A 27,304-nucleotide genomic window follows, 5' to 3' on the forward strand; every position below is an offset into this window, starting at 1 on the left:
TGTAGATCTGCTGCCTGCTCCTGCAGTAGTTCAGTGAATAAGCCTGGTGACTTCTACCCTGGCACCAAGATGAAGAAAGTTCACAAGAGGGGCCTTTGGGCCAAGTTTCTTCTTATTTTCTATTAAAAAGGTATTTCAAGTGTTCCTACAGGATGGCTGATGAGACAGTAGTTGAAAGTTTTTGAACAGATGTACACTCCTCTTCAAATCTGCTTCCTTAGGGCATACAGAGGGTGTTAGTGGGGCCCTTTTTACTACCATGCTATTCCACAGGCTGCTGGAGGGGGCCTGTCTTGCACCCATTGTATTTGGCGGATCTATTATTGTTGTGTATATAGTTGTTACTCTGACCATGAATTGCCATCTCTGAAGTTTCATAACATTTCTGGTAATCCCCTTGCTAGCTTTGTCATGCAAAATAGCTTAGTGACACTTGAAAGGATTTCCAGAAATAAAGGCTTACCTGCCCACTGAGCAGTAGAGAAACAGAGTGGTGTCTTTTCCACATCCTTCAGAAACAGTTTGGCTGTTCAGTCACGCAAACTTGATTTTGGCACATCTTTCAATAATCTTGTCCATGTGTTTTTATTTTGGACGTCAGCATTGGTGTCAAAGCTGCAGAATTTGAACTTGCTGTCAGACAGCCCTGCAGTCCCCAGCTGCCGCCAGTGCTAGCTTGTTTGTAGAGGATGTGCTCCATAGTATAAAAAAGCAGATGTGTTTGAGGGACCATTGCTAGTTCTGTAACTGACAGAAAACATTCAGTACTGGCTTTTTTGTTTCTCTTGTTGATGACAATGGTGAAAACCTTTGTCATTGTTGGGCCAGTGCCCTACTCCTTGGGGCGTCTAAGCCTACCGTGACAGCTACACTGGCATCTTCCCAGTACAGCTTGAGCCCTCGAGAAGTAACATGCAGGTTAGTTGTCTTGGCTTCCTCTTGCCATCTAGAGGCAGCTGTTTCCTGAGGGTGTTTCCATTACAGCCTGTGAGATAGTAGGGACCATCCAAGGGCACCTCCTTTTGTATTCACTGACTGGCATTGATGCCTGGACACGTTTGGTACAAAACTTGATAGCTAATTTTTATAGAGTTTTTTTTTGTTTTGTTTTGATAGCTGATGTTCAAACAAATTTCACACATACACTTGGGGGTGTTCTGAGGTGTAGCCATTGGGAGAGGGGGTGGAGAAGCTGCTGTCAGTAGTGACAGAGCATATACAGCAGTCACAGTGATGCCAGTGCCCTGAGGAAAGGGAAGCTCATGTCTTCTCACGTTAGGCATACTGTGCTTGCTGTCTGTGTTTTTGTCCAAGTAGCATGAACGGTGGGAATGTGGCTTGCTAGTAGTGAATGCAAAGACATACTGTGTTAAAAACCTACTGATCAAGACAGAATTGTTTGTGTCCCAACCCGCATGAACCTATGCTCTTCCTAGGCACCTTCCCAGAGTTGTCCTGGCACCTGCATTGAATTTAGCCCTGCCTCGTTAACAAAGCCCTAGCCACCCCCCCAAAGATACTTTCCCTTTGTTTAACCAAAATCAAAGGTAGTACTTTTATCTGAAGAACTGCAGACAGTTTCTCAGAAAACTTAAAAGATTAAATTCTTGCAGGTTCCTCTGCCAGAACTAGAACTTGAGTGGGAATGACACAAATGATAGAGGGCAGAATATTACTAATACTACAACAAATGAATACTTCATTTTTTTCTGAATATCTAATATTGTATTTATATGTCATTGAATTTCATGAAGTTTGTGGCTTTCTGATATGTTTTATAAAAAGTTCCTCTCTCTTATGGTGGTGTGCAACTTCTTGAGCATGGCCATTATATACATATCTTTATAAATTTACTTTAAACTTTGTGGTTTTAAACGATTAAGTTTTAAACAAGTAATAAGTTTAGTTTGTCTCACTGGATTGTTTTCTAGCTGAGTTTATTTTACCAAAAGACCTAGTGCAATGAGTTACCCATGCATAAATGATAGAATTTCACAATAAATAATATAGGTCTAAGAATAGCTTCTTTCTCTTTTTTTTTAATTTCAAGTTCCTACACTACTGAGTTCTGTCGCACTTAGAAATATTGTGCTGTTGGCTTGCTTTTCTTTTTATGTTTGTGCATAGTTAAGTCTTGAACACAGGTTGTCTGTTTTTCAGATTTCCCTTGAAGAAATGTCAGCTAAGAAGGAACAAATAGCTGAAGCTCTGCAGACTACTCAGGCATTTTTAGCTAAACACAGTGACAAGTAAGCCATGCTTCTATTTTTCAAATAAATTAACAGAATCAGTACGTACTGTTTGCTTATAAAGAAAACATATTCACATGCAATAGTTCCAATTATACTTTGTATACATATGTTAAATTTTGTTGTTGTTATTGTTTTGTTTTTTAATAAATCTTTGTAATCCATTCTGGTTATAGGTTGATTAGGTTTTATTTATTTCAGGAATTTGATTTGGTTTATGTACCTCTGGTCAACCTAAAGGATGCCAGACCGTAATTGTCATTTGAAGTCAAAATAATTAACAAATTAGAAATAAATCAATATTTCAAATTTATATCTCAAATTTGTTTCATTTTCATCTGAAATTAAGTTATTTGGGACAGACTATTTAGCAGGGTCTGTGACAGAACAAGGGGAAATGGTTTCAAACTAAAAGAGGGGAAATTCTGAAAAATGAAAAAAGTTTTTTACAATAAGAGTGATGAGGCATTGGAACAGGGTTCTCAGACGTGGTGGATGCCCCATCCCTGGAGGCATTTAGGGTCAGGCTGGACCAGGCTCTGGGCAACCTGATCTAGCTGCAGGTGTCCGTGTTCATTGCATGGAAGTTGTACCAGATGACCTTTAAAGGTCCCTTCTAACTTAAATGATTCCGTGAGTCTATGATTTTAGTACACTAGCAAATTGCTGAGGTACTTCATGACTACTTGCTAGATGTGTTACTCATCTTCATGATGATAAGTCAGCAAAGGAGCATGCAAATGATAAAAGCTTTTGCTATACTTCAAAATAAATTGTAGATTAATTTAATCTCTTTTTACCTGAGTAGCTATAAACAGATTGTACCTAATAATAAAGCTATATTTTTTTCAGACTACTTTTATCAATTTCTTCCCCTCCCCCCCCCCCCCCCCCCCCCCCCCCCCTTTTTTTTTAAGTAAAAGTAGGAAGACTAGAAATTATTCAAGAGATTTTCTCCTTATTTTCTTTTGTTTGTTTGTTTGTTTCTTTTTTAATAGAATGACAGATGAAGAGAGAGGTGAAATGGAAAAACAAGTCAAATCCCTCCAGGAGAGCTACAGTTTGTTATCCCATGAAGCTTTGAAGCAGCTGCAGGAAGCACAGTATTTGGATGATGAAAAGATGGAAGAAAAGGTAGCAAGATGGAAACTCAGATATCAGGGTCTTTTGAGTTTTACTGCATGGTTTTGAAACCATATGCGATGGGTAAAAAATGGAGCTGCAATTAACAGTGTGTGAAGGATTTTAAAGTTTAACTGACAAAGTTTTGTGTATTTTTTATGCAATACTGTGTGTTACCTTAACTGTGCATATGAATACTCATCAGGTTTTTTTGTGAAGATGTGTGCCTTGCATGAAGAAAGATAAACATTCATCCCTTAACTCTTCTCGTAAAAGCCATTCTTTGACTGCTATATAAGTCTGTATTCATGCTGCAGAAAGGACACCATAAAATAACATGTTAATGTCTCCCATATATCCTTCGGAAGTGTCCCCAGAAGAAATCCACTTTCATTTTTTCTTAAAATTTATCTGGATATAAAAATGGGAGCGCATAATGTTAGTGACCCTGAGACACTATATCCATTTGCTAATGGATCTCAATCTTAAATATGGATTTCTGAAAAAATGTTGCATATGAGTTTTCTCGTTTAGAGGCAGTGTCTGTTGAATTATTTTAAATAATGTTGCCAGACTGACTTCATGCTTTCCATGCAAACTAAAAGCATTATTTGGTGCTAGAGTATCTGATTCCATAATGTTGGATGTATATACAGGAGTGCTGTATGCTGTAAACATGAATAGCATGGTTGTTTTGAATCACATACTGTTTCTGAAGTTCTAACATTTCACAGACATTTAGAGCATGAAAATTTGCCTTCCAGGTAATATGTTCTATTTGCTCACTCTGCAATCATCTCTTCTATTGTCTTTCACTAACCCTATTTATGTATGCAAAGCATAGGTTTTCAATTCACAGATGCATGTTGATTTTAAATCTTTTATCACATCGTGTGCTGTTCAATGACTGACATAGATCACTTGTGCGTTTGAGCTGCTAACATTCACAGCATTCTTCCAGTCTTGGTAAGTACAAGTTCTTATGCTTATCATGCATTCAAAAGCAAAAGAAGATTTAAAATTAGTCTTAAAATAGTGATACCTGTTCTTTTATATTTCTTTTTAGGTGCATAAAGTCATTGCTGGTATCATTGACCAAACGACTGGAGAAGTCCATTCCATTTTTCAGTCTATTCTAAAAGGTTTTATTGACTATGACACTGGAGTTAGGTTGCTCGAGAATCAGCTGGTCCTTACTGGAATTATTTCTCCAGAATTAGGAATATGTTATGATTTGGAAGAAGCTAAAGCTTGTGCCCTAGTTGATGAGCAGACTGTATTGCAGTTGCAAGAATTAAATAGTGCGAAGAAGCTTATTTCAGAGTCAACATTATCAAATCTTCCAGTTGTATCAGCTTTAGAACAAGGTCTAATTTCAGAACCTTTGGCTATTAAAATTCTTGAGATTCAGCTTTCAAGTGGGCACTTGATTTTGCCATCTACGGGAGAGCACCTGACTTTGCAGAATGCTTTCCAGAGAAACCTGATTTCTCCAACATTATATGCAAAGCTTCTGGAAAGGCAAGACACTTGTAAAGATCTCATAGACCCTAACTGTGCTGAAAAGATTTCCCTTGAACAGATGCTTCATAGAAGCATAATACATGACAAAACAGGGTTAAGACTCCTATCAGTGAAACCTCAAGAAAAAGGTAGAATCATACTCAAATGTGGAAGGAAAATAACTATATTGAGGGCAGCCCATGAAGGACTCATTGACAGGGAAACAATGTTTAGGCTGCTGGGGGCTCAGATAATATCTGGAGGTATAATTGACCCTGAGTCAGGGAAGCGAATGACTGTGGAAGAGGCTGTGAGTCAAGGGATTATAGGTCAGGACACTGCTTGTGGGATCTTCACACATCAGGTTCAAACTGGTGGAATCCTTTGTCCAAATTCTGGGCAACGCTTGACTGTTGATGAAGCCATACAATGCAATTTAATATCATCTACCAGTGCACTGCTGGTGTTAGAAGCACAGAGAGGCTTTGTTGGACTAATATGGCCTGACACAGGTGAAATATTCCCCATATCAACATCTTTGCACCAAGAAATGATAACAAATGAGCTGGCATTCAAAATACTTAGTGATAGGCAGAAAATAGCTGCACTTTACATTCCAGAAACTTGTGAAGTACTCAGTCTAGACAGGGCTGCACAATCAGGGTTAATAGACATCAATACTGTATCTGTTCTGAACAGTGTGACTTTACCAGATAAAATGCCCAATGTAGAAGAATTAGAATCCCCTTGCAAAAATGCTGCAAAGTGGTTATCTTCATATGAAGTCCTGACATCTTTATTTCATGACTGTGAAGAGGACCGTGAGGATTCTGGCACAGAAGACCCTGCATGTCATAATTCAGACCAAGCTAAGAAATTGTTCATATCTTATCTGATGGTAAATAGTTATATGGATGCAAACACTGGAGGAAGACTTCTGTTATATGATGGACAATTGCAGGAAGCCATCAGTATGTTTCTGGAAGGGGATAGTTCTGCATACGGTAGTGATGTGTCAGAAATGGCTTTCAGCAACAAATACATAAATCTGAAAGGAATTAATCTAAAGTCAGCTGGCAATGTCCACTTGAGTAATATTACAGGCAGTGCTCAAGGTGGTCCTTCAGGTGCTGAAATTACTTCTGATGACAAGAAGTTAATTCAGTTTGAAGATTTGGGGAATTATACATGTTCCCAGAGAAAAGATATATGTAGATCAGATGTTTGCAGTGATAGTGGTACTGAACAATCACAGTTTACACTGGAGATGCTGTTAAGTAAACCTGCAGAACTTAAAAATGTAGAAATTAACACTCAAAATTTCGAGAACAGAAATACACTCGAGGGTCTTCTGGAGGATTCTGAGTGGACACCATTAGAGGTGTATGGGCATAATGATCAGAAAGCAAATTCAGGAAACACTGAAAGAGTTTTTCCAAATGACTCAAATCCAAATCTTATGTCAGGTAGAGAGAAGGAAGAGGTTGTTACGACAGGTAATCTGGGTAAGGAAAACAGGAATGATAAAACCTTATACAGTTCCTTGAGTGTGAATGACTTGTTGGATAATGAAATCTGGGGAGACCTGGAAAAGACCTGCATGAAATACGAGCCTCATGTATTGCAAGCTGACAGTTACAGAATGGCACTGAGTAATGTTGAGAAAGATGACTTTCAGGGAAGCTTTGGTTCATCCTTCAACACAGATACTGAATACAGAATTCTAGAAGAATCAGATAGTAAGTGTGGTGACACACTACAGTTTGAAGGTAATGAATATAGTGAGCAACCTCTGCTGGACTACACTGATGTGCATAACAGGCCATCTCTAGAGAGCTGTCCATATAGTCATGGCAGGCAGTCTTTGGACAGTAGTACTGATTTCCAGAGTAAGCTATGTCTAGAGGACAGTAGAGAAATACAATGGAGGCCTTTGTTGGAGGCCAATACTGGTACACATGATGGACCACCTGAGGGGGTCAGTAACAGCACAGCTCAAAGCCTACCAGTAGAAGAAAACAATCTTGTATTTGACAAGTTATTACCTGGGGACAGTAGTTCTGACTCTTCACTAGAAGGGAGTGATAGCATCCCACAGTTTGAAAGTAGCTGCTCACAGCGTGAATGTGGAGAGGCAGACTCAGAAGAGGACAGCTCGCAGTTTGATGATGATGATGATGCCTATGAAACTCCTCAAGTTGATGATGATGACAGTGATGTCTATGGTACTCCGCAATTTGATGACAATGATTCCTATGACACCCCTCAAGATGATGCTGATTTTGGTACCTTACAGCTGGAGGATGATGATACCCCAGAACCAGAGAATGTTCCGTTAGGTTTTCTAGAGGAGAGAGGTGGTCTGATAGCTCTGAAAGAAGAGAACAGCTCTTATGAGGAACTTCCAACTAATGCTGGAGAGAACGTCCATTACATTAGAGATATAAATCAGACGGCTCTAACTGAGGGTGTTAATGTAGCTTCTGCAAGTGAGGAAACTCTGAAAACAGTCTCTGAAGAGGAAAGGGAAAGAACAAGGGACTTTGAAGAGGAGCAAAAATTAACAGTTACTCTGGGCAGTGAAGAAAGAAGGGAGGGATGCTCTACTTCATTACTGAAGAGGTATGTAACAAAAACACAGCAAGACAGAAATGAAGAAGATGAAGTGAAAGCAGAAAGTGACTGCTATGAGTATGAATCAGAAGGAACACAGGAGGAGGAAGACTATGATTATGACTATCTGGATTATGATAGTTACGATGACTCTGATACTGAGTCTGACAGTGAAGAAGAAATGGATACTTTTTACTCACATCATCAGTGTGAAAACAAAGATGACCAGATGTTAAATTCTGCAGGGAACATAGAAAATAGTGAGGAAAATAATCAGAATATTGATGACTATTGCTATTCTTTAGGCCACAAGACAGAGTATAATTTGCAATTCCTGGCTAATCGCGGAAATGGAGAACTATCTTTGGGAAAATGTGAAACTGCATCAGATATCTGTGAGGAAAGATGTGTTGATCTTACGTGTACAGGCAAAAAAGAAAGGGAACAAAACCCAGAAAATGACTATGAAACTTTTACTAAACGTGAAAACATGTCAGAAGATACTACTGAGCATATTGAGTCTGAAAATACCTTTGACATCAAATGTATATCCTGTAAGAGTGAAGAAAATAATAAAACACACTTTCTTGATGATACTGTGGTATCTGACGTTAGTGCAACACCCTTCCTAAATGCAAAGCAAGCTACTGGTGATGATGAAAATGCTCAGACAGATTTGCTTCTATCAGAACACTTTATTCATAGCATGAATAAAAGCTGTAGTACCATGCCAATGTTACAGTTAGATCATGGGCAAAGACAAAAAGAAGCAGTATTTGCGGAGGAAAAAACATTAAATGATGTGACTGGTTTGGAACAACTAAAGGCAAGTTCATCCCAAAAGGACAGTAAATTCCTCACAGATATGCATTATGCCAGTGATGATGTTAGTTCACTTTGTGACCAACTACATCCAGTTACTGACAAGAAGCATGGTCAAATAAGAAGAGATTGTGAAGTTCTGGCAGAAAATGAAGTAAATATTACAAAGGAATTTGGTGTCATGGAGCTAAATAAAAGTCCCATTCATATGGAAAGTCTTGGGGAAATATTTGATGCATCAACAATTAAAGCTGATACAGAAACTGTTTCAAATAATGAGAAAGTAAATATTGGTCAAACTTGGCCTGATGTTGGAAGTGGTGTGAGATCAGCTGAATTTAAGAGAGATTTTAATATTTCATCTTCTCTAGAACAATGTAAAACAAGCTTAAAAGGAGAAAACAATTCAGAATTGGTTAAGACTGAATCATGTTGCCTTAAGAACATAGAACAAGTGAAAAATGGTATTCAGAATGAAAAAGAATTTCTGCTCAATATGGAAGAAATACATTCAAGTGAATTTAACACTTACTCCTTTCCCCCAACTGTTTCAGTGAAGCCAAAGGAAATTAGCACGACTAAAGAGACGTTTATCTGTCAAAGTGCTGACAATGTTCTTAAAGACATTTCAGAAAACAAGAACAGCAATGATGATGAATTTACCCTCATAAAAGCAGGTGCCTTAGGAAGCACCGAGGATGCAAAAGAATCAGGGGTTGAGATGGAAGTGCTACCTTCTGGGAATCATACACGTACCACTGATCTTTCTTCTGCAATTTTGAGCAGCATAGAGGCTGACTGGAATAATGTTGCCCAGAAAGAATCTGAAGCAGTGAAAAACACTAAGGGAGAAAAGTTCATGGCCAGTGAGACTTCTTCCTTTGAAAATGGTTTCAAAAAACAATTATGCATGGAATCATTACAAAATGATATGGGACCTTCTAAAGCCTTTCAAGTAACGGAAGGTTTTTCACAGTCACCAGAAATGCCTGACACACTAATGGAGGACTTAAAGAATGTATTACAAAGAAAATTAAAATTGGGACATACTTATAGCAAGCAGGAAGGTGAACCACTAAGTTACTCTGATACCAAAATTCTAATGCAAAATTTACTTAGAATGGTTGAAAGCACCCAGCTTGGAAGCAGCATGTCCAGTGAGTCACAACTCAAGCAAACAAGCAGTACTGTTACTGAGGCATTAATGGATACCACACTGTGCACAGACACAAAGTACAGTGGTGCACTTTCATTGCTTTGGCCTGATTGCAGAAGTCCTGATCTTCTTCGTGATATTCTGAAGCAGGAATTCTGTAACCAAAAGATGAATGATCCAGATGAAATGAAGAGTGAAATAGAACAAGAGGTGAAAACTCCTACTGCAAATCTTACGGCTTCAGAACTTTTGAAAATTTTTAAAATGTCATCTGGAGATGAAAGTAAGAGGAAATTAGAGGAGCTGATAAGTAGTTTGCTTACAAGCTCACAGGGTGCTGGCATCACCACAGCACGTGAAGGTAAAGGCACAGTAGATGAGCTTTGCGCTCTTTTCTCAACAGAACTTCCTAAAGAGAAAACATTGGCAGATGACACTGCTGATGCTTGGAAAAGTGACCAGGAGCATGAGAAGACAGACAGCCTTTTTAGAGGCCTTACTGGTTCTGCTTACACAACAAAAGCACTGCTGGATGACAGCTCCACTAGCATGGTAAGTAACAACAGCTGGTATGTGCTGTGTGCCCTCTGTCAGATGAATCCTTCCAACTGCTGGAGACAATAATTAAACTGGAAAAATAATTTCAAAAATAAATAATTTAAAATGAATTATAATTAAAAGAAGAAAATTTATTGCCTATTTTCAAGTCTGTCACTTTCAAAAACCTTACTGTTAAAACCCATTTTCAGGTTGATGGAGAACAGGGATGTTTAAAGTTAAGAGAGAAAATGCAAGAGCATTTGGCAGTGCTTCAGGAGGTGAAAAGACACCTAGAAAACCAGAAACCTATTAGTAGCAACCTGGAAATACTAAAAGAACAATTAGAACAACTAGAGGTTAGTAAAGTTTTCTTTATGCTTTTACTTCAGTGATGGGAACTAGGAGGAGACCTGAGATGGGGTGAGGGGAAAAAAGAGTGAATTCAAATTTAATTAAAGTAAACCAGAGATAATGTCTTTCTTGCTTATTAGCTTAATGCATTTTGAATATATATTCTCTTTGTAGTCATTTGAATCAGGATTGGCTACCTTTGCAATTATCCTAAAAAAGGACATGAAGTTGACAGAAGAGTTCTTAAAGTTTCATCACAAAGACATTCCTGAAGAGAAACTTAAAGAGCTAAAGATAAGCTATGACTATTTGCAGGAAGCATTTTTGATGGTCTGTGATACATCTTCAAAACGAGCAAAACAAATAGTCTGTTCTGTTGACTTGGAAATGGTATGTTTCTTTGTCAGTGTACATTTGTCTTGTCTTTTTAAAGGTAATTCAGCTAAAACGTTAAGAGTTTGCTTTTATTTATTTATTTATTTTTAATCTGTATATAAAGTACATGCATGATTTCATTTAGCGTGATAGAAAATGTAACAGAACTCCAGGGGCATAAATAAATGAATATACAACTTCCCTTTCCTAGTCTAAGCTTGCAGAATTGCACCAGCAACTTTTAAGCAAACTCCAGACATTTTCAGACTGGATCACAGGACACAATAAAATCATAAATGACTTCAAAGTGAATACTGATGACATAGAAGATATGAAGCAAAGTTTAAAGCTATTCAAAGTAAGTGTTCCTTATAGCAGATGTTGGTGCTTCTCGCAACTGGTACTGTGTAGTTGAACTACTAGCTAGTATTTGTATAGCTGCTCATTAACCTCGAAGACAATTACTTGATGATCCATTGTGGTGATCCATGTACTGTTGATTTGCTTTTTCTCCTTAGAATGTTTGGAGATTTTGACTTACTGAGAAAACTATCAATTCTGCTTACATTTGTTGTAATAAATCTCACCCTTCTTGGTAATCTAGTTTATGTTAATTAAAGATATTGCAATGATTAGTATTAAATCTTTCAAAATATCTTTATTCATAAGATCCGTGTTCTTTACTGAAGTTTCATTAATTTCAATTAACTGTAATTAACTTACGTGAAGACAGGGAAAGATAATTAAAAAAAACCCCACAACCTCTTAATTACCCACTTGAGTGAAGTGAGCTGTGAAAAACAAACCAGATGAATTTTTAGCAATGTTCATACACCTCTGTGTGTAAATGTAAAAAAAAAAAAAACAACCCATAATTTTACTGCATTTCAATAGTGTTCCAGTTCGTGTTGTATTGTTGTAGGGGCTGCAAGGAGTGCAGCTGTGGGCATAATTTGATACACTGCTGGAAATAGAGCTCTGCATTGTGGAGTTAAGAATGTGCTCAAGTAAATATTTTAACATCTCTAGGTTAGACCTAGAACCTAGGAAACTTAAACCAAACCTGCCATTTCAGTCAGTGCATACTCTCCATAAATTCTCTGTTGTTGAAGGTCAGCCAGTTCTCAGACATCCATGAGAAGGCAAAAGAAAGAATAGAGGTTTTCAAGGTTATCTTCTTTATTATCTGCTCATGGACTGTGCCGGAGGCAAACCATCCACAAATTGAAATCCCTTAATGGAATGTGCCAGAATAATTCTGACACAGGTTTGATTTACTGTGGCCAAACCATCTCTCAAAAAGCATTTTGGAACAGGAGCTAAGTGCAGAAAGTAGTGACAGTGTGTTTTATTTGTACTGAATTTGTCTTCCTTGCTATTCATTTCCTTGTCTTTACTTACAGAACACCGCTGCAGAGGTTGCTCGTACAAAAATGCAACTGGAGTCCACTGCATTTGATGTTCAGTTCTTCATTTCTGAACATGCCCAGGATCTTTCTCCTAATCAGAGCAAACAGCTTCTGAGGCTCTTAAATACCATTCAGAAATCTTTTCAGGAAGTGCAGGAAACTGTAACATCTCAAGTGGAGAGTTTAGAGACTCAGTTACAGGCAGCGCAAGAGCTGGGTGATCAGAAGGTTTGCTTTTCTGTGTAAATGTGTGCTGAGTGTTTTTGTCTATGGGCGAGGAATTTCAATACCGGCATGCAGTATTAAGCGTATTCCTACCTTCTCAGTTTCACTTCAGATACATTCATTATTCTACATAGATTGCATTGATGTGGTGTGGCCCCACCTCGAGCGCTGCATGCAGGTTTGGGTGCCACAGTGTAAGAAGTACATAAAGCTGCTAGTGAGCATCCTAAGGAGAGTTAGAAAGATGGTGAAGGGTCTCGAGGGCAAGGCATATGAGGAGTGTTGAGGTCCCTTGGTGTGTTCAGCCCAGAGCAGAGGAGCTGAGGGGAGGCCTCACGGCGGCTGCAGCTCCTCACATGGAGTGGAGGGGCAGCGCTGAGCTCTGCTCTCTGTGACAGCGACAGGGCCCGAGGGAACGGAGTGGAGCTGTCAGGGGAGGGGCAGCCGGGGGTTAGGGACAGGGTCTGCACCAGAGGGCGGTGGGCATGGAACAGGCTGCACAGGGCAGTGGGCACAGCCCCAAGCTGCTGGAGTTCAAGAAGTGTTTGGACAGTGCTCACAGACATTGGGTTTGAATTTTTGGGTGGTCCTGTATAGAGCCAGGAGCTGGACTTCATGATCCTTGTAAGTCCCTTCCAACTCGATATTCTATGATTCTATGAAGTCTGAAGAGTTGTCATTTTTCTCTTTCATTGGTACAATCACAGTTCACAGAAAATATATGTTAGGTTAGGACAGGTACAGTTTCAGGCATTAGGATCTGTTCTTTTACATATTGTCCAAATAGAGCAGTGAACTCTTGTCCTCTTCTGGCTGCAGCTATATTAATCAACAAGTTTACTATCCCACCACTGCTTATCACTCCTATTCTTCTTACAGTTTTCTTTTCCACTGATTTGCTATGTCATCTGCTTGTGTGATCATTTTCTAGGTATTTATGGTCAAGTAACAGATTTGCTTAAATCTTTTTTACCATAGTTTGTTTTGGCTGAGACAGGTTAGAGGGATAGAAATAAGAGTAAATCAGATTTCTGATTGTAGAGGTGGACTTTGGAAAAACCATGAGTCAGGTTGGTACAATTACCTCTTGAGCTGGCATAGCTGCAGCTTGCAAACATAGCCACCTTTGTTTTGATAGGAAAAGAAGGGTAGGATGCTGCTGTATGACTGCATCTCCTCCTTTGTTATAGAAGCACTCTGAAGACTCAGGGTTGCCACCTCATCCACCAGCTTGTGCATAATGAAAGGTGTTTCAGAATTCTGAGGGCTTTGAATTATTTTACCATTTGAAGAAAACTTGCTTCCACTGTACTTTGTCAAGGAAATATAAAATCGAGTAGAGGAAAGACGTAGATATTTTTCTAGGATGTGGTAACAGCAGTGTTCTTGCATGTTTTGTTCTTTTCTGTTGCTTAAGAAGTCAGCATTTTCTATTCAGGTAACATATGCATATCAGAAAGAGCTAACTCACAATCACAACTAACCTCTGTTTTGATGTCCTTTTTGCAGAATTAATAGTGTTTACCACAGGTTTCAAGCGGTTAAAGAGACTGGATTTTCACTCCTGTCGTTTGGAGATTTCATCTTTCACATATGTGCATGGCCAGACTTCTCTTGGGCAATTCCATCAAACATGGTCTCTTTTACTTACAACTTATTTGAGGTTTATGCATAACTTCTATGTGTTCATCTTGCTATTTGTACCACTGCTATCATGTTTACAGCATACTTTTAAAAAGATGGCTTTGCGATATTGATGTTCAAAGGTTAATTGCTATTTTGAATGTCTATTAGTTCCTGTAGTGGGAAATTTTTTGTTTTATTGTTCAATTGTATTTGCCTCTAATATAGGATGTGGCTGAACGGCAGCAAGAATGCAAAGAGAAACTGCAGGAAATATGTGATATGCTTACACAGACTGAAAATCGACTTATTGGACAGCAAGAGTCTCTTCTTATTGGAGACAGCAAGGCTGAGCTAGAACAATACCAGACCAAACAGGAGGTGTGTGCAATTCTAGTTATGTAAATTAAAGAAAGCTGAGTGCAGAAGACAGTGACTGGGCTCCTTTGTTGAGTAACAAGACTATCATGTGCGAGGAGAGTAACATAGATTTGTTTAACCTACAAAAGGTAAAGTCTTAATGGCGTGCCTTTAAACTGCTGTCCATGAATATGCACCAGTATGAACCAATGGGAGGTAAGGAACTTGGAAACTGGAAGACACTAGAATAGGGTGTTTGTACTAGATATTTCAACAGAAGGACTTGACACTTTTTTTTGTCCTCCTTCTCCTAGTAGTGGTTTTCAGTAATTACAGGACAGAGCTTCAAGTCAAGATTAGAAAGATTAAAATTTTCTGATTCATCTTGCCTTGCTTTACTTATCTTCAATGTAGCACACCTAGCTTGTGTAAGTTCTCTTTATAATCTATGGAAAAACATAGACACCTCGGGGCACCTGTTAATATTGCTTAACTGTCTGAAGAAATTAGAGCCTAAATGAGTGTATTCTTGGGAGAGAAGAAATAATACAGCATAATTTTTTTTTCCTAAGTATCAATATTGTGATTGTCTAACAGACTAATATTCAGACTTCTGAATAGGAGTGTAAGCAATTGGAGTTCCAAATTGCAGGTTTTTTTCTTTCTTTTTAAATTTCTTAGCTGTACTTGAAAGGGATAGGGACAGAATGAGCTGCAGCAATACTGTCAGATGTTGGGTTGAATATTTTCTAATATTTCTATCAGCTGTTCAGTAATACATCATTTATGCTCTGAGGTTAAAAAGGAGCAGTGAAATGCTTGTCCTCAGAACAGAGGAAGTTGTAATAAGGTTAATCAGAAAGACGTGGGCTCATCTTTGGATTCTTTTTTCTCAAAAGGAGATACAAAAAGACATGAGAACAAGTGCCCAGACATTGGCAGAGATTGTGAAAAATACTGAAAACTTCTTAAAAGAAAATGGAGGAAAGCTGTCACAAGAGGACAAGGCTGTTCTTGAACAGAAACTGAATGAAGCAAAGACCAAATGTTTGCTCCTTAGCCAAAAGGCAGAAGAATCTAAAAAAGAACTGGATAAAGCTATGACAACAGCAATTAAGCAGGAAACAGAAAAGGTCATTCACACTTTTATTTGAACTTTTTATGTATTTTAGGGGATTCGTCTTTCAATTTGCTATTGATACACTGAGGAGAAATAAAGCATTTCATTTGGGTGACTAAGAAACTGCTGTTTTATTTTTTTATGAAATAAACAGTAAAATGCATGCCATTCAACACATTTTTATTTTGGATGTGTTTTAAATAGTCTGTTTGCATACAATACTGTGTAGTGCCTGAAGATTTCTGATTTGAAACTGTGTAATTTCATTGTAGGTCGCAGCCATAGAACAGCTGGAAGAAAGTAAAAATACGATAGAAAACCTCTTGGACTGGTTATCAAATGTGGATAAAGAAGCAGAGCATGGCAGGAAATTTAAGCAGGCAATAGAACAGAATGGAACACACTTTGAAGAAGGAGATGTGAAGGCTTTGGAAGGGGAGGAGGATGATGTCAATGGTAATCTGCTGGAAATTCAGCAAGATATTGAAACTCAGGTGGATGGACTAGTAAAAAGCACAGAAGATAACCTGAACCAGCAGTATCAGAAAGTCAAGGTACTGCTACTGGATTTATTCTGAAGTTATTTGCTAAGTGTGTCAGTCTTTATTCAACGAGAGTGAATTCAATCACATCCTTTCTTTAGTAGACTTTGGAATGGAAGATGGGAAGTTAGTGATAGAGTGATAGGATTTTCAGTAGTCAGAATGTATTGCAAATTGGTCACTTCTTCAGTGTTACTGTGATTGTTTACTGCAAAACAAGAAAAAGCATATTTTCAAAAGCAAATTTTGCAAATCCTGATGGTGAGTCTATTATTCTTAAGTTTTATAGAGAGATATTTGTACGGTGCAGCCAAATTTCTATTACTACTTCAAGTAAATTAAATGCAAAAAGCAACAACATAAATTCCTTTTTTTTTTTATGAAGCTTTTTCAAAAGTCTTTGTCATGACCAAATATAATCCCCTGCTTGTGAGTACTGACTTCCAACAGCTGCAGATAACAGTTTGCTGAAATTGTAATTTTTACTTCTTACCCTTTTAACACATTGGTAAACACTACTTAAAGGCTTCAGAGGGATGAATTACATAAAACCACAGTGCAGCATTTTAAAAACAGATTTTCCAGATAAGCTAATCGGAGGCCTTAGAGTAATAAAGCTCACTTTATGGCCTTTATTGATTTACAGTTGAGCAACCAAGAAGCTTTGCATGTGGTTTGGTAGATGTGCAGATGAAACCGATACTGCTAATTACTGTTACCAGTTTGAACTTCCTTTCTTCTTTTTTTTTTTTCAATAGCACTTTTTCAGAATGATTTTATATACTTTTTTTTTTTTACAATTCTCTCCTGTGCCCAATCCCTGCTGGGTATTTATCCAATATAGATAGTGAAGAGAGCCATACCAGTCCATGTTACATAACTGTTTTACATAGGAATTGAGAACCTTCAAGACAAGATTTTTTGGAAGAATCTACTTTGAAATGTGGATTTTATTTAGCATAGGAGTAGTTCCTATGTCTTGTTATTTTAGATGTTATTGAAACATTTTACATGCACAGAATGATTCTTGATCTTTAATGTCAAAAGGCTCTGTTTTGTGACCAACTATATTTGATAAAAATCAGTGCTCTTGGAATTTAGAAATAAAGCTTTGGATGAGAATGTTTGTTCACTCAGGATAGAACGAGGAAATATCTATACTCTCTGATGCTTCGATTCCTTTTGGTCTGTTTATTTGAAATAAAACTACAATATATTTTACGTGAAGTGGAACACTTCTGATTTAAAAAGTTGCCTACCTTTGGGTATTTTATTTAATGAATTCTATTTTGAGACAGAGAACCAGGAAAATGTTGATTACATTAAGCGTGCCATCCTAAGTATTAAACAATGAACAAATAAGTTATTGAGTATATATCCTCATATTTCCTAGTTCCAGTGACATTTGAATACTCAGTGGAGTATTCATGGGCTGTGTTTGGATAAAATTACCACTGGATTCTTCAAATTTTGAAGCCAAACAGAAATGTAGTGACCAGGAGTCAAAGTTTCACGTAAATTACTCAAAAAATGTTTTAAGATAAATAACAGGAAAATTAGAAAAGCTATTTTTTGCTTTGATGGACTTCTTTTTACTCATCGTTTCTAAGCAGGATTCAGCAGAGATTTCAAGACAGTTCTTGTGTAATGAAATCTGTTGAGAAAGGACTGGTGATATATTTTTTCAATTTTTTCTTGCAGGCACAACATGAGAAAATTATTTCACAGCAGCAGGCTGTCATAATAGCAACTCAGTCTGCTCAGGCACTACTCGAGAAGCAAGGACACTACCTTTCTCCTGAAGAAAAAGAGAAGATGCAGCGGAACATGAAAGAGCTGAAGGCTCAGTATGAAACTGCATTAGCTGAATCAGAACGGAAGATGAAGATGACTCATTCTCTGAGGGAAGAACTTGAGAAATTTGATACAGACTATAATGAATTTGAAACCTGGCTGCAGCAGGCAGAACAGGAGCTTGACAACTTGGAGGCTGGTGCTTCTGACTTCAGTGGTATTATGGTCAAACTGAAAAGGCAGAAGAGTTTTTCAGAAGACGTTATATCTCACAAGGGTGATTTACGGTATATTACAATTTCTGGACAAAGAGTTTTGGATGCTGCAAGGTCATGTAGCAAAAGAGATGGAGTCAAGGTTGACAAAGATGGTATTGATACTTCTGCTACTTACACTGAAGTGCAAAATAAACTAGATAGCGCTTCAGATCGTTTTAAATCTCTCTATACTAAGGTAAGTTTTGTTTACACAGAATAGGAAAGACCAGGATGATTTTGGCAACTTGTATAAGGAGGGGTTAATTAATGAAACAAATTACTGTGGGAAGTTCTTAATTCTTTGTTTCTTAACTAAGAATTTACTCTGGAATTAACAGAATTCCTCTGGAAAAACATATCCACAAAGCTTTCCCAGAAGATCTGCTTTAGTTTAGTGCCAGGCTATCTAAGCTCTGAACAGTTGAAATTTTCTACCTTGTTTTTACTTTGACTGTGAATGTAAAGATATAATTGTGAATTTTTTTAAGAACTTACTATTATCCATGTAAAAGTCCTATCTCAATAACTTTATTTGTGATCTCACTTTGGTTAACTTGCCAAATTCTGCCCTTCACATATATACATTTAGCATAGACATTAAAGAGGTGCCTTAAGTATTTGACACTAAATATGCAGAGCAAAATCAACACAAATTGGATTTGTCTTAGTAAATCAAGAACTTGAAGCTCAGAATTTGAAAGTGAGATCTTCCAAGTTCTGTGAAATCTTTCAAGTTGTAGATTGTCTTTACAAATACATTTTTTTATGTATAGTATATGTATGCACATGCAAGTTTATATGCTTGCATGTTGAATCTGAAGGTTGTTCTTTAATTGCTTATGTAACTGAGTGCGTTACATATTTGCCCACCAGGTGGTGATCAAGTACCAGATGTAAATATGGAAGCACAATGTATCTTAGGTTCAAAATAGAAATATTTAAACTAACTTTTAAAATATTATTTAAAATAGCTGTTTATAAATATTATGACTTGATATGGTCAGATTTTGTGTATGGAAAGACTGAAATAGTTCCACTGGCCTTTTTATGTGATAATTCACTGTGTATATTTTGGGAGCATATTAACATATAGGACTAATAGGGGGAGCTACATCATTTTGGATGTACAAGGCAGATGAGATATTATGAAAACAAAAATCTGTTCTCTATGTTTTAATGGACATACACATGCCTTCTGATTTTAGTGAAATTTCTGCCTTTTTCTGACTATATTTTTGGTGTCATAATGCTGATAATCAATCTTTAGTTTGAGGATCAAAAAGTTTTCCTGAAGCTTACCCTATTCTAGTACAATGGGTTAGAGTACAGTTTGCTGTTTTGGTGAGTTGATCCTAAATCGCTCTTGAAAAGCACAACCTAGAGGGAACTGTCCAGCCTGCCCAGCTGTTTTACCTTAGTTCAGAAATCAGTCAGTCAGTGGAGTAATGGCTGGACAAAATCATGCAGTATTTCAGGACATGAGAATATGATTTTGAGATTGTTATGAAATACAACACAGAGTTTAATGCTTGGATATTTCCATGTTTGTTTTCTACTCTTTTAGTGTAGCATCCTTGGAAATAACCTTAAAGACTTGGCAGATAAATACCAGCATTATGAAGATGCTTCATCTGGGCTTCTGTCAGGTCTTCAGGCCTCTGAGGTAGCTGTGAACAAACAACTATCTGAGCCAATTGCTGTGGATCCCAAAAATCTCCAAAGACAACTAGAAGAAACCAAGGTGAAAAGCTTTAAAAAACAGAAGCAGTTCTGTCCTAAAAGGAACTGCTTTCTGTCAGAAAAACTGGATTTTCTAATATAATCCAAGTGGCTGCAGGCCAAATTCTTGTCTTGCAAGTCTGCATGCAGCATTTATAGTTCTCAAGTTAAGCTGTCTAGAATGTTATCTGAAAAGAACTAGAGTGAAAATAAAATGGGAGATGAAGATACCATTAGCAGTGATGAAAGCAAGATGTGTTTTGTAACGCTTAGCAAACAATAGGTGAAATCTGGCAAGTTTTTGAACTAATAAATGATTTAGCAATTCCAGTTTGCTGTGAGGGTAGGGCTTGTGACTGAGTTCCTGATGAATTGGGCCATTTGTTGTCTCTGACTCTTTTTTTCTATTGACATTTTTGCTTTACATCATTATCCCCAGTAAGGGATCACATCAGATCAGCAGTGTGCTATCTGTCTGTTTGCCTCCTCCTGTTATACCCAGTACTACGCGTCCCAATAAGGGTGGATATAACATAATTTGCAGTGTTTACAAAAACTGGTTGTTTTTTGTTTTTTTTTCCTCACTGAGAGAGTAACTCACAACTTTATGGAAATCCTGGTATAGGCAAGACGGGATGGTGATGGAGCTCATGAAGTTAAAACACTAGTTAGGTACTGTAGATTTAGAGGAGGCTTTAGGAACCAAAGAATGTGATGGCTTGTGTAAAGTTATATACATTCTGTCATTTTTAGACTGACTTATATTTTCATAAACCCATTCAGTTATCTATACCATAATTCAAATGCAAATTCCTTTTTCATTTCTCAGTAAGCAAAGCTATTGTTCAGGCATTTCATCACTTACAACACATTACATGTGCTACGTGGAGGGTCTGTGCAGGTCTGGTACGTTTGCTACTGACAAACAATAGTCAGTGCCTCTTGGAAGGCAGATGCTTTCACCATTTTGCTTAGAGTAGTCTGAAAAGCAGTACACTGACTACATAGAATCTTTCAAATCTGCCACTGGAATTGTCCAACGCTTTGATATATGACACATCAGAGGAGACAAATAAATCACAGTGATTATGTAAGACTTAAGAAAATCGCTTGTTCTTTCATAGATGAAAGTATAAATTTTGGACTTTTAACATTGAAACAATTGAGGTTCATTTGTGCTACCAAGCACTAGAAAAGTAGAAATAATACCAACTACAATTTGAAGCTCCATTTAAACTTTTGTTCCTTATGCCAAAACAAATTATATCCCTTATAATGCCAATTTTCATGCAAGTAATACAAAAGGCGTGAGTACTGGCTTTCTTTTGTGAGATGCCTTTGTGGATTACTTGCCACACAAAAGAGCACTCCAGGAATATAAGCAGGGAAGAATGGAGAGGATACAAAGTGTCAAAAGATTGAAAGGAAGAGAAAAAAAAAAAAAGCAGACTGAAGAAAGAAAGCCAATTAATGAAGGCAAAACAGAGTATTTCTGCAGAAGTCAGGTGTTGCAAGTTAAAGCTGTCCCTTCTAGCCAACACATGCAGCAGATAATCCAGCTACGCGCAGGCCTTGGCGGTGTGGTGGAGTCTAATCTTTTTATGGGGATTAACTGTTCTTCGAAATAATCTTCAGTGCCTCTGGCATAAGCTTGCTTACTTTCCATCAGTATACAGAGTTTTCTGGTTTTCTGGTATGTCTTGCTTTTTGTTGATATTTTATTTATTTATTTTTACAGTACAGTATATTTCCCAAATGTAAGGAAAATTCCTCTTCTTTATCTGAATTTTATTCTGTGAGTGGGGTGGCAAGAAATACTTTGGCATAGTGTTTTGCTTTGTATATGGATGCTGAATGCACTGATGTGACTTCATTGTCCTGGCATGGCGGATGGGATTGAATTGTGTGTTTGTAGTGATAGCGTGTATCAGAAAAAAAATGAGAGGTGATTTCATTTTGGATTTCTGCAATATTGAAGTGATTCAAGACAAAGTTTTATCACATACACTAGCACAGAGTCCTGAAATAATTTAGAGGTTGTTTACGCTGGAGTACTTTTATCCACTGAAGTGAAAAAGCCACTTTCAGAAGTTGTTTCAGTTTCTCTGCTGACTTTGAACCAAGCCTCTAAGTCAGGTATCCTCTAAACCTATGTTCGTTGGTTAGAGAGAGAAATCTAGTCAAAGTTCAGTGTTTCTGGCTCCAGGAGGCTTTAAAACTGTGAAGATGATGACTTCGTTTTGACATATTGATGTTGATGCTACACTATCAGCCCGATCCTTTGTCAGTATAACTGATGTTGGGTCGGTGATTGCTACTGCTGACTGAATGTTCTTCTCCCTGTTCTCTGATGCTGAGTTGAAAAATATGTTTATTTTTCTTTTCGATATCATTTGAGTTAGTGCAATGTTTTTAAACAAGTAATCAAAAGGTGCATTTTGAAGTTGCATACAAAAAAATCATTTGAGTATTGTGAAACAGAAGATAAAAATGATGGCAAATAAACTAAAACAAGGTCCAGAAGACCAAGGTTAATATTTTCATTATAGAGAAGTCACACACGGAGTTAGTTTATTCCCAACACAAGTTTAGGCTGTTTGGCTTATCTCAAGCCTTGCATGTGTAACTTTTGGCTATATTGAACAGTGTGATTAACAATTATGGAATTTTACAGGTTCTTCAAGGACAAGTGTCTAACCACCAAATTGCTGTAGAAAAACTTAAAAAAGCTGCTGAAGTGCTTTTGGATTCAAGGGGGGAGTTGGCATCAGACAAAGAGGAGATTCAGAAAACACTGGGTAAAATGCTTGTTTTTCTTAATGCTTATTTTTATCACTTACGCCTACATGCAGATGCTAGGAGAGAGAAAATGCAGTATCCACATCTGTGTCACTGCTCAAGTCCATGTTTTGTTGAACTACAAGCTGTTGTAACACCATAACTTCATTGTTGCTCTGTCTCCTGTGCTTGATCATATGCTTTTCACCTAAAATGCATCATTTTATTTTTTATTTTTTACTTTTTTTTTTTTTTTTTTTTTTGAGAGGGAGGGATTGTGCTTAATTCCCGTGTTAAAGATTACCAAGTCAAACACTTAGTATTTTGCTGAGGAACATGAGTGCTTCACTGGGTAGGGGTATACTCACATTCAGGGAAAATGATTCCAACTGTATGTTTCCAAACAATTATTTGAAGTTTGCTTAGCCAAACTTCCTTCTCATTTCAAGTATCTTTATGTGGTGGGCTGACCTTGGCTGGTTGCATGATGTCCTGGACAGTCACTTTGTCACTCTCCCTCCTCAAAAGGATGGGGGGGACTGTGATGGAAAAGCTCATGGGCTGAGATGAAGACAAGGAGATCACTTACCAATTACTGTCACAGGCAAGACAGACTTAACTTGGGGAAAATTACATTTATTGCTAACTAGATAATAGGTTCAGATATTGAAAAACAAATTCAAAAAATTAAAGCACCTTCCTGCCACCTGCCTTATTCCTTGGCTCAGTTTCACTCCTTCATTCCCAATTCCACCACCCCCTCAACCAACCAGTGCAGAGGAATAAGAAATGGAGGCTGTGGTCAGTCAGTAACTGTTCCACTCTGCTGGTCTGTTCTTCTCCCAGTTTTCCCCTGTTCCAGCCCGGAGCCTCTCCACAGGCCACAGTCTTTCAGGGAAGACCTGCTCCAGTGTGAGCTGTCCATAGGTCTCAGTTCCTCCAGGAAATATCTACCTGATATATTCTTCTTGGGGTACCCCACAGGCTGCAGTTTGGATAGGCTCCATGATGGTGGACCATTTATGAAAACCTATTAAGCTCTAGAAGTAATGTAAGAGACATAGCTGTAGAGCAACTATTTTACCTGCTGTTTTATTTCTGGGGAACTGTCAGCTGTCATAAGCTGGAGCTACATGGTATCATGGCTGAACTGTGACATGTGGGAACCAGCTTCCAAAAACTTGGGAGCATAGCTGTAAACTGCTCTTTTCATTTCACTTGTGCAATGAGCTTCTTGCCTATATTTGATTCTGGTCTTTCCTTGTGCATTTTTACTGAATACAGCTGGTGATTTCACTTGCTTCTGATACAGGTAACTTTTGACTCACATTTACCTGGGGAGAACTAATAAAATGAGTTAAAAGTCTAGTTTGGCTAACAGAAACATTTGAAATATATTTTCTCTTTTTCAGATGATATTGTGGAGAGATATGACAATTTATCCAAGTCTGTGAATGAAAGGAATGAGAAGCTCCAAATAACATTGACTCGATCCCTAAGTGTGCAGGATGGTTTAGATGAGATGCTGGATTGGATGGAAGGTGTTGAAAAGAGCCTTGAAGAACAAGATCAAGTGCCTTTGAATTCTGCTGCTATTCAAGATATCATTAGTAAAAGCATTGTAAGTAGCATACTCTGAAATAAATTTTTGTATTAAGATTTCAAGAAATAATCAAAATATTACATTGTCATCCTTAATGGGTTCAAAATTATTTAGCTGAAACTGTACATAGAAGTATTTGTAGCTGAAACAGATCTATGCTATTGGTCCAGCTGAACTAATCTGTTGCTTTGTATGATGGACCAGTTCCACTCTTAAAATGTATCTATAAGCAATACAGAGTCATTTTTTACTTGTTTCAGATGCTAGAACAAGACATTGCAGGTCGTCAAAGCAGTATAAACACTATGAATGAGAAGGTGAAGAAGTTCATGGAAACAGCAGATCCATCCACTGCGTCCTCACTGCAAGCCAAAATGAGTGAACTTGCAGGACGTTTTTCTGCAGCAAGTAAGAAGCATAAAGAAAAACTTATGAAAATGGAGGAGTTGAAGACTAAAGTGGAGTTATTTGAAGGTCTGTCAGAAAAACTCCAGTCATTCCTAGATGAGAAAAACCAGGCTCTCAGTGAGACTGAGGCACCAAGAAAGGATGTTAGTGAAGTGTCTCAGTACATGCAGGTACTGTACCATTCTATTTGTGTACTGTGTGCATATCTTTCTAGTCTTGCTCATTTAACAATAAATGGACAAGATCAGTAGAACATCTACTTCATGTTCTAACATAGAACAATAAATAAGACATGTTTGTTTCATAGCTTCAGTTGGCTAAAATAAATTTAATTTTGGACAACTGATTGCATAATCTAACATGAAGAATATATTTGTGTTTTTCAGGAGGCTAGTGTGGAATTAGCGAAACATAAGAAAGACCTGGAAGTTTTGCAGAACCTTCTTGAAGAACTATCTTTACATGCACTTCCTGGGGATAAAGCACTGGTACTAGAAAAAGTAAATGCTTTGTCAAAAAAATTCAGAGAGGTAGAGGAGACTGTGAAGGAAAAGTAAGTTGAACAATTATTGAAATGTTTCCACCTTTTAGGCTAATAATACAGTTGTTATTGTGACTACTACTCTCTTGTGTGCAATTCAAGAGATTTCAGTTAACTTATTAAAGTATGACTTGAAAATTCCTTTCCTGATCATGTATTGTTAATCACAGTGGCAATGCTAGCTTTAGACATCATCCTCAGACACCAGAAGGGAAAGAGTATATGCAGAAGTTATTAAATAGGTCCTGATTTATGAAAGTACTTGGAGATCTTTCTTCAAAATCCAAAATGATCCAGTAAAGACATTTCTCAGATGTCTTGTTATTTTACTAAGGTATCAAAATGCTGTGTGCTAGCAGCGTGAATTGTGTTATGAGTTTCCTTCCTAAATGAAAGTTTTTACTCACAACTCCCACCAGTATTTTTTTCAATGCTTGTTTTGCTTTTATCACTTACACAGTCATCAATGTGTATATTTTGCTACTTGTTCTTGTGAGTCAGTTCCTTGAGTCAGGGTTGATCCGATGGTATTTGAAGTATGATTTTTTGCTTTCTTTTTGCACAGTACTGGATATAATTAGTTCACCAGCACTACTGACATATCGCTTTAGGATCAAATCATGTTCAGGTAGAAGACGAGTAAGTTACAAGTGCTGTGACAAGACGTTGTCTCTCTATGATACTTCTAACTTATCAATGCTGATAAATATCTAATGGGTAGATGGGACCAGGCTTGTTTTAATGGTGCCTAATGACGTAACTTGGGTCAGTGGGCACAAACTGGAACACGGGAAGTTCCATACAAACATGAGGAAAATCTTCACTTTGAGGTTGACAAAGCTCTGGAACAAGTTGCCCATACAGATTGTGGAGTCTCTTTCTCTGGAAATATTCAAAACCCATCTGGATGCTTTCCTGTGTAACCTACTGTAAGGAACCTGCTTTAGCAGGAGATTGGATGAAATCATCTCCAGAGGTCCCTTCCAGCCCCTATGATTCTGTAATTCTGTCAAATGTCACAGAGGTGGATGCGTTCTTTTCATGCAGAAAACTCACAGATCTGCCCCTGTACTCCTTGAAGCTAGTTTTGAGACTATCAGTGAATACAGGAATAGCAATATCAGATTTAGCAGTATCTGTTGATTTAATTATCAGAAGGAATGCTGACATTCAGTGCACAATTTCTTTTGTTGTCTTTAATTGTCTAGAGAAGAGGATGTATCATCTTGTCAGAAAGAAATTGATAGTTTTGAGCTACTTGTAGAATCTTTAAAGAAATGGATAAAAGAGACAACAGAACGAATACCTGCTGCTCAACCCTCTCTGAATACGGAAGAGTTAAAGAAGCCTCTGGAAGATACATTGGTATGATGCTGTAATATGACGAGTAATATGACTTAAAGGAAAGAGGGCATTTGTTAGAAACATAAAAGAACAGACATAAGTTATAAGCAATCACAGTAATTGGACTTGCAGTCTGCATTTACGTTACCATTTCCTTTCCATGTTTGGGTATACTTGTGGTGTGCTAACCTTAGTTGGCTGCCAAGTCCCCACCCAGCTGCTCTCATTCCCTCTCCTCAGCAGGACAGGGAGAAAATACAATGGGTCACAGGTCAGGGTAAGGAAGGGAGATCACTCACCAGTTACTGTCATTGGCAAAAAATCTTGAATTGTGGAAGATTGATTGCTGATTTAAAACAGTGTAGGAAGGTGAGATAGAAGAACAAAATTAAAACACTACCCTCCATACAACCCCTTTCTTCCTAAGCTCAACTTCACTCTTTCACTTCTTGCTTTTCTCTCTTCTTTGCCCCAAGTGGTTCAGTGGGAATGGAGAAAGAGGGTTCTTAGTAACTCTTTGTCACTCCTTCTTCCTTACTCTCTTCCCGTGCCCAAGTGGGGTCCAATTTCCATGAGTGACAGTACTTCCTGTCAGGAAACATCTCCTGTGTGGGCTCTCCATGGTCTTTCAGGGACCACACACCTGTTGCGGCATAGGGTCCTCCAAGTACTGCAGTATGAATAACATGTTACACCATGGGGTTTGTGCCAGCAGGACTGTTTCTCACATTTTTTTCTCACTCTGGCCTCTCACAGCTGCAGCACACTTTTTCCCCCGCCCCGTTCTTAAATATAACAGAGGCTGATGGGCTCAGTCTGGGCTATTTTGGAGCTGGCTGTAACTGGCTGC

The 27,304-nt window shown here is 37.8% G+C and overlaps 1 protein-coding gene across 50 annotated transcripts in view; it reads left to right on the forward strand.

Moving 5' to 3' along the window:
* DST (dystonin) overlaps positions 1-27,304 on the forward strand; it is a 295,306-nt gene that overhangs the window by 181,081 nt on the left and 86,921 nt on the right. For 42 of the 50 annotated variants that reach the window (XM_015284861.4, XM_015284867.4, XM_015284863.4 and 39 more), the window contains 17 exons: positions 2,161-2,249; positions 3,248-3,383; positions 4,438-10,017; positions 10,215-10,361; positions 10,531-10,746; positions 10,943-11,089; positions 12,135-12,368; positions 14,217-14,369; positions 15,248-15,481; positions 15,741-16,022; positions 17,712-18,257; positions 19,626-19,802; positions 22,455-22,578; positions 23,971-24,179; positions 24,422-24,739; positions 24,956-25,122; positions 26,319-26,475. In XM_015284861.4, the coding sequence (XP_015140347.2) occupies positions 2,161-2,249; positions 3,248-3,383; positions 4,438-10,017; positions 10,215-10,361; positions 10,531-10,746; positions 10,943-11,089; positions 12,135-12,368; positions 14,217-14,369; positions 15,248-15,481; positions 15,741-16,022; positions 17,712-18,257; positions 19,626-19,802; positions 22,455-22,578; positions 23,971-24,179; positions 24,422-24,739; positions 24,956-25,122; positions 26,319-26,475 (8,916 nt within the window). The remainder of the gene's footprint in view (positions 1-2,160; positions 2,250-3,247; positions 3,384-4,437; positions 10,018-10,214; positions 10,362-10,530; positions 10,747-10,942; positions 11,090-12,134; positions 12,369-14,216; positions 14,370-15,247; positions 15,482-15,740; positions 16,023-17,711; positions 18,258-19,625; positions 19,803-22,454; positions 22,579-23,970; positions 24,180-24,421; positions 24,740-24,955; positions 25,123-26,318; positions 26,476-27,304) is intronic. The other 8 variants (XM_015284882.4, XM_040698436.2, XM_004940460.5 and 5 more) reach the window with 1 other exon arrangement.

The sequence above is a fragment of the Gallus gallus genome, chromosome 3 (genome assembly GCF_016699485.2).
Source record: "Gallus gallus isolate bGalGal1 chromosome 3, bGalGal1.mat.broiler.GRCg7b, whole genome shotgun sequence".
In the NCBI taxonomy this organism is placed as follows: Eukaryota; Metazoa; Chordata; class Aves; order Galliformes; family Phasianidae; genus Gallus; species Gallus gallus.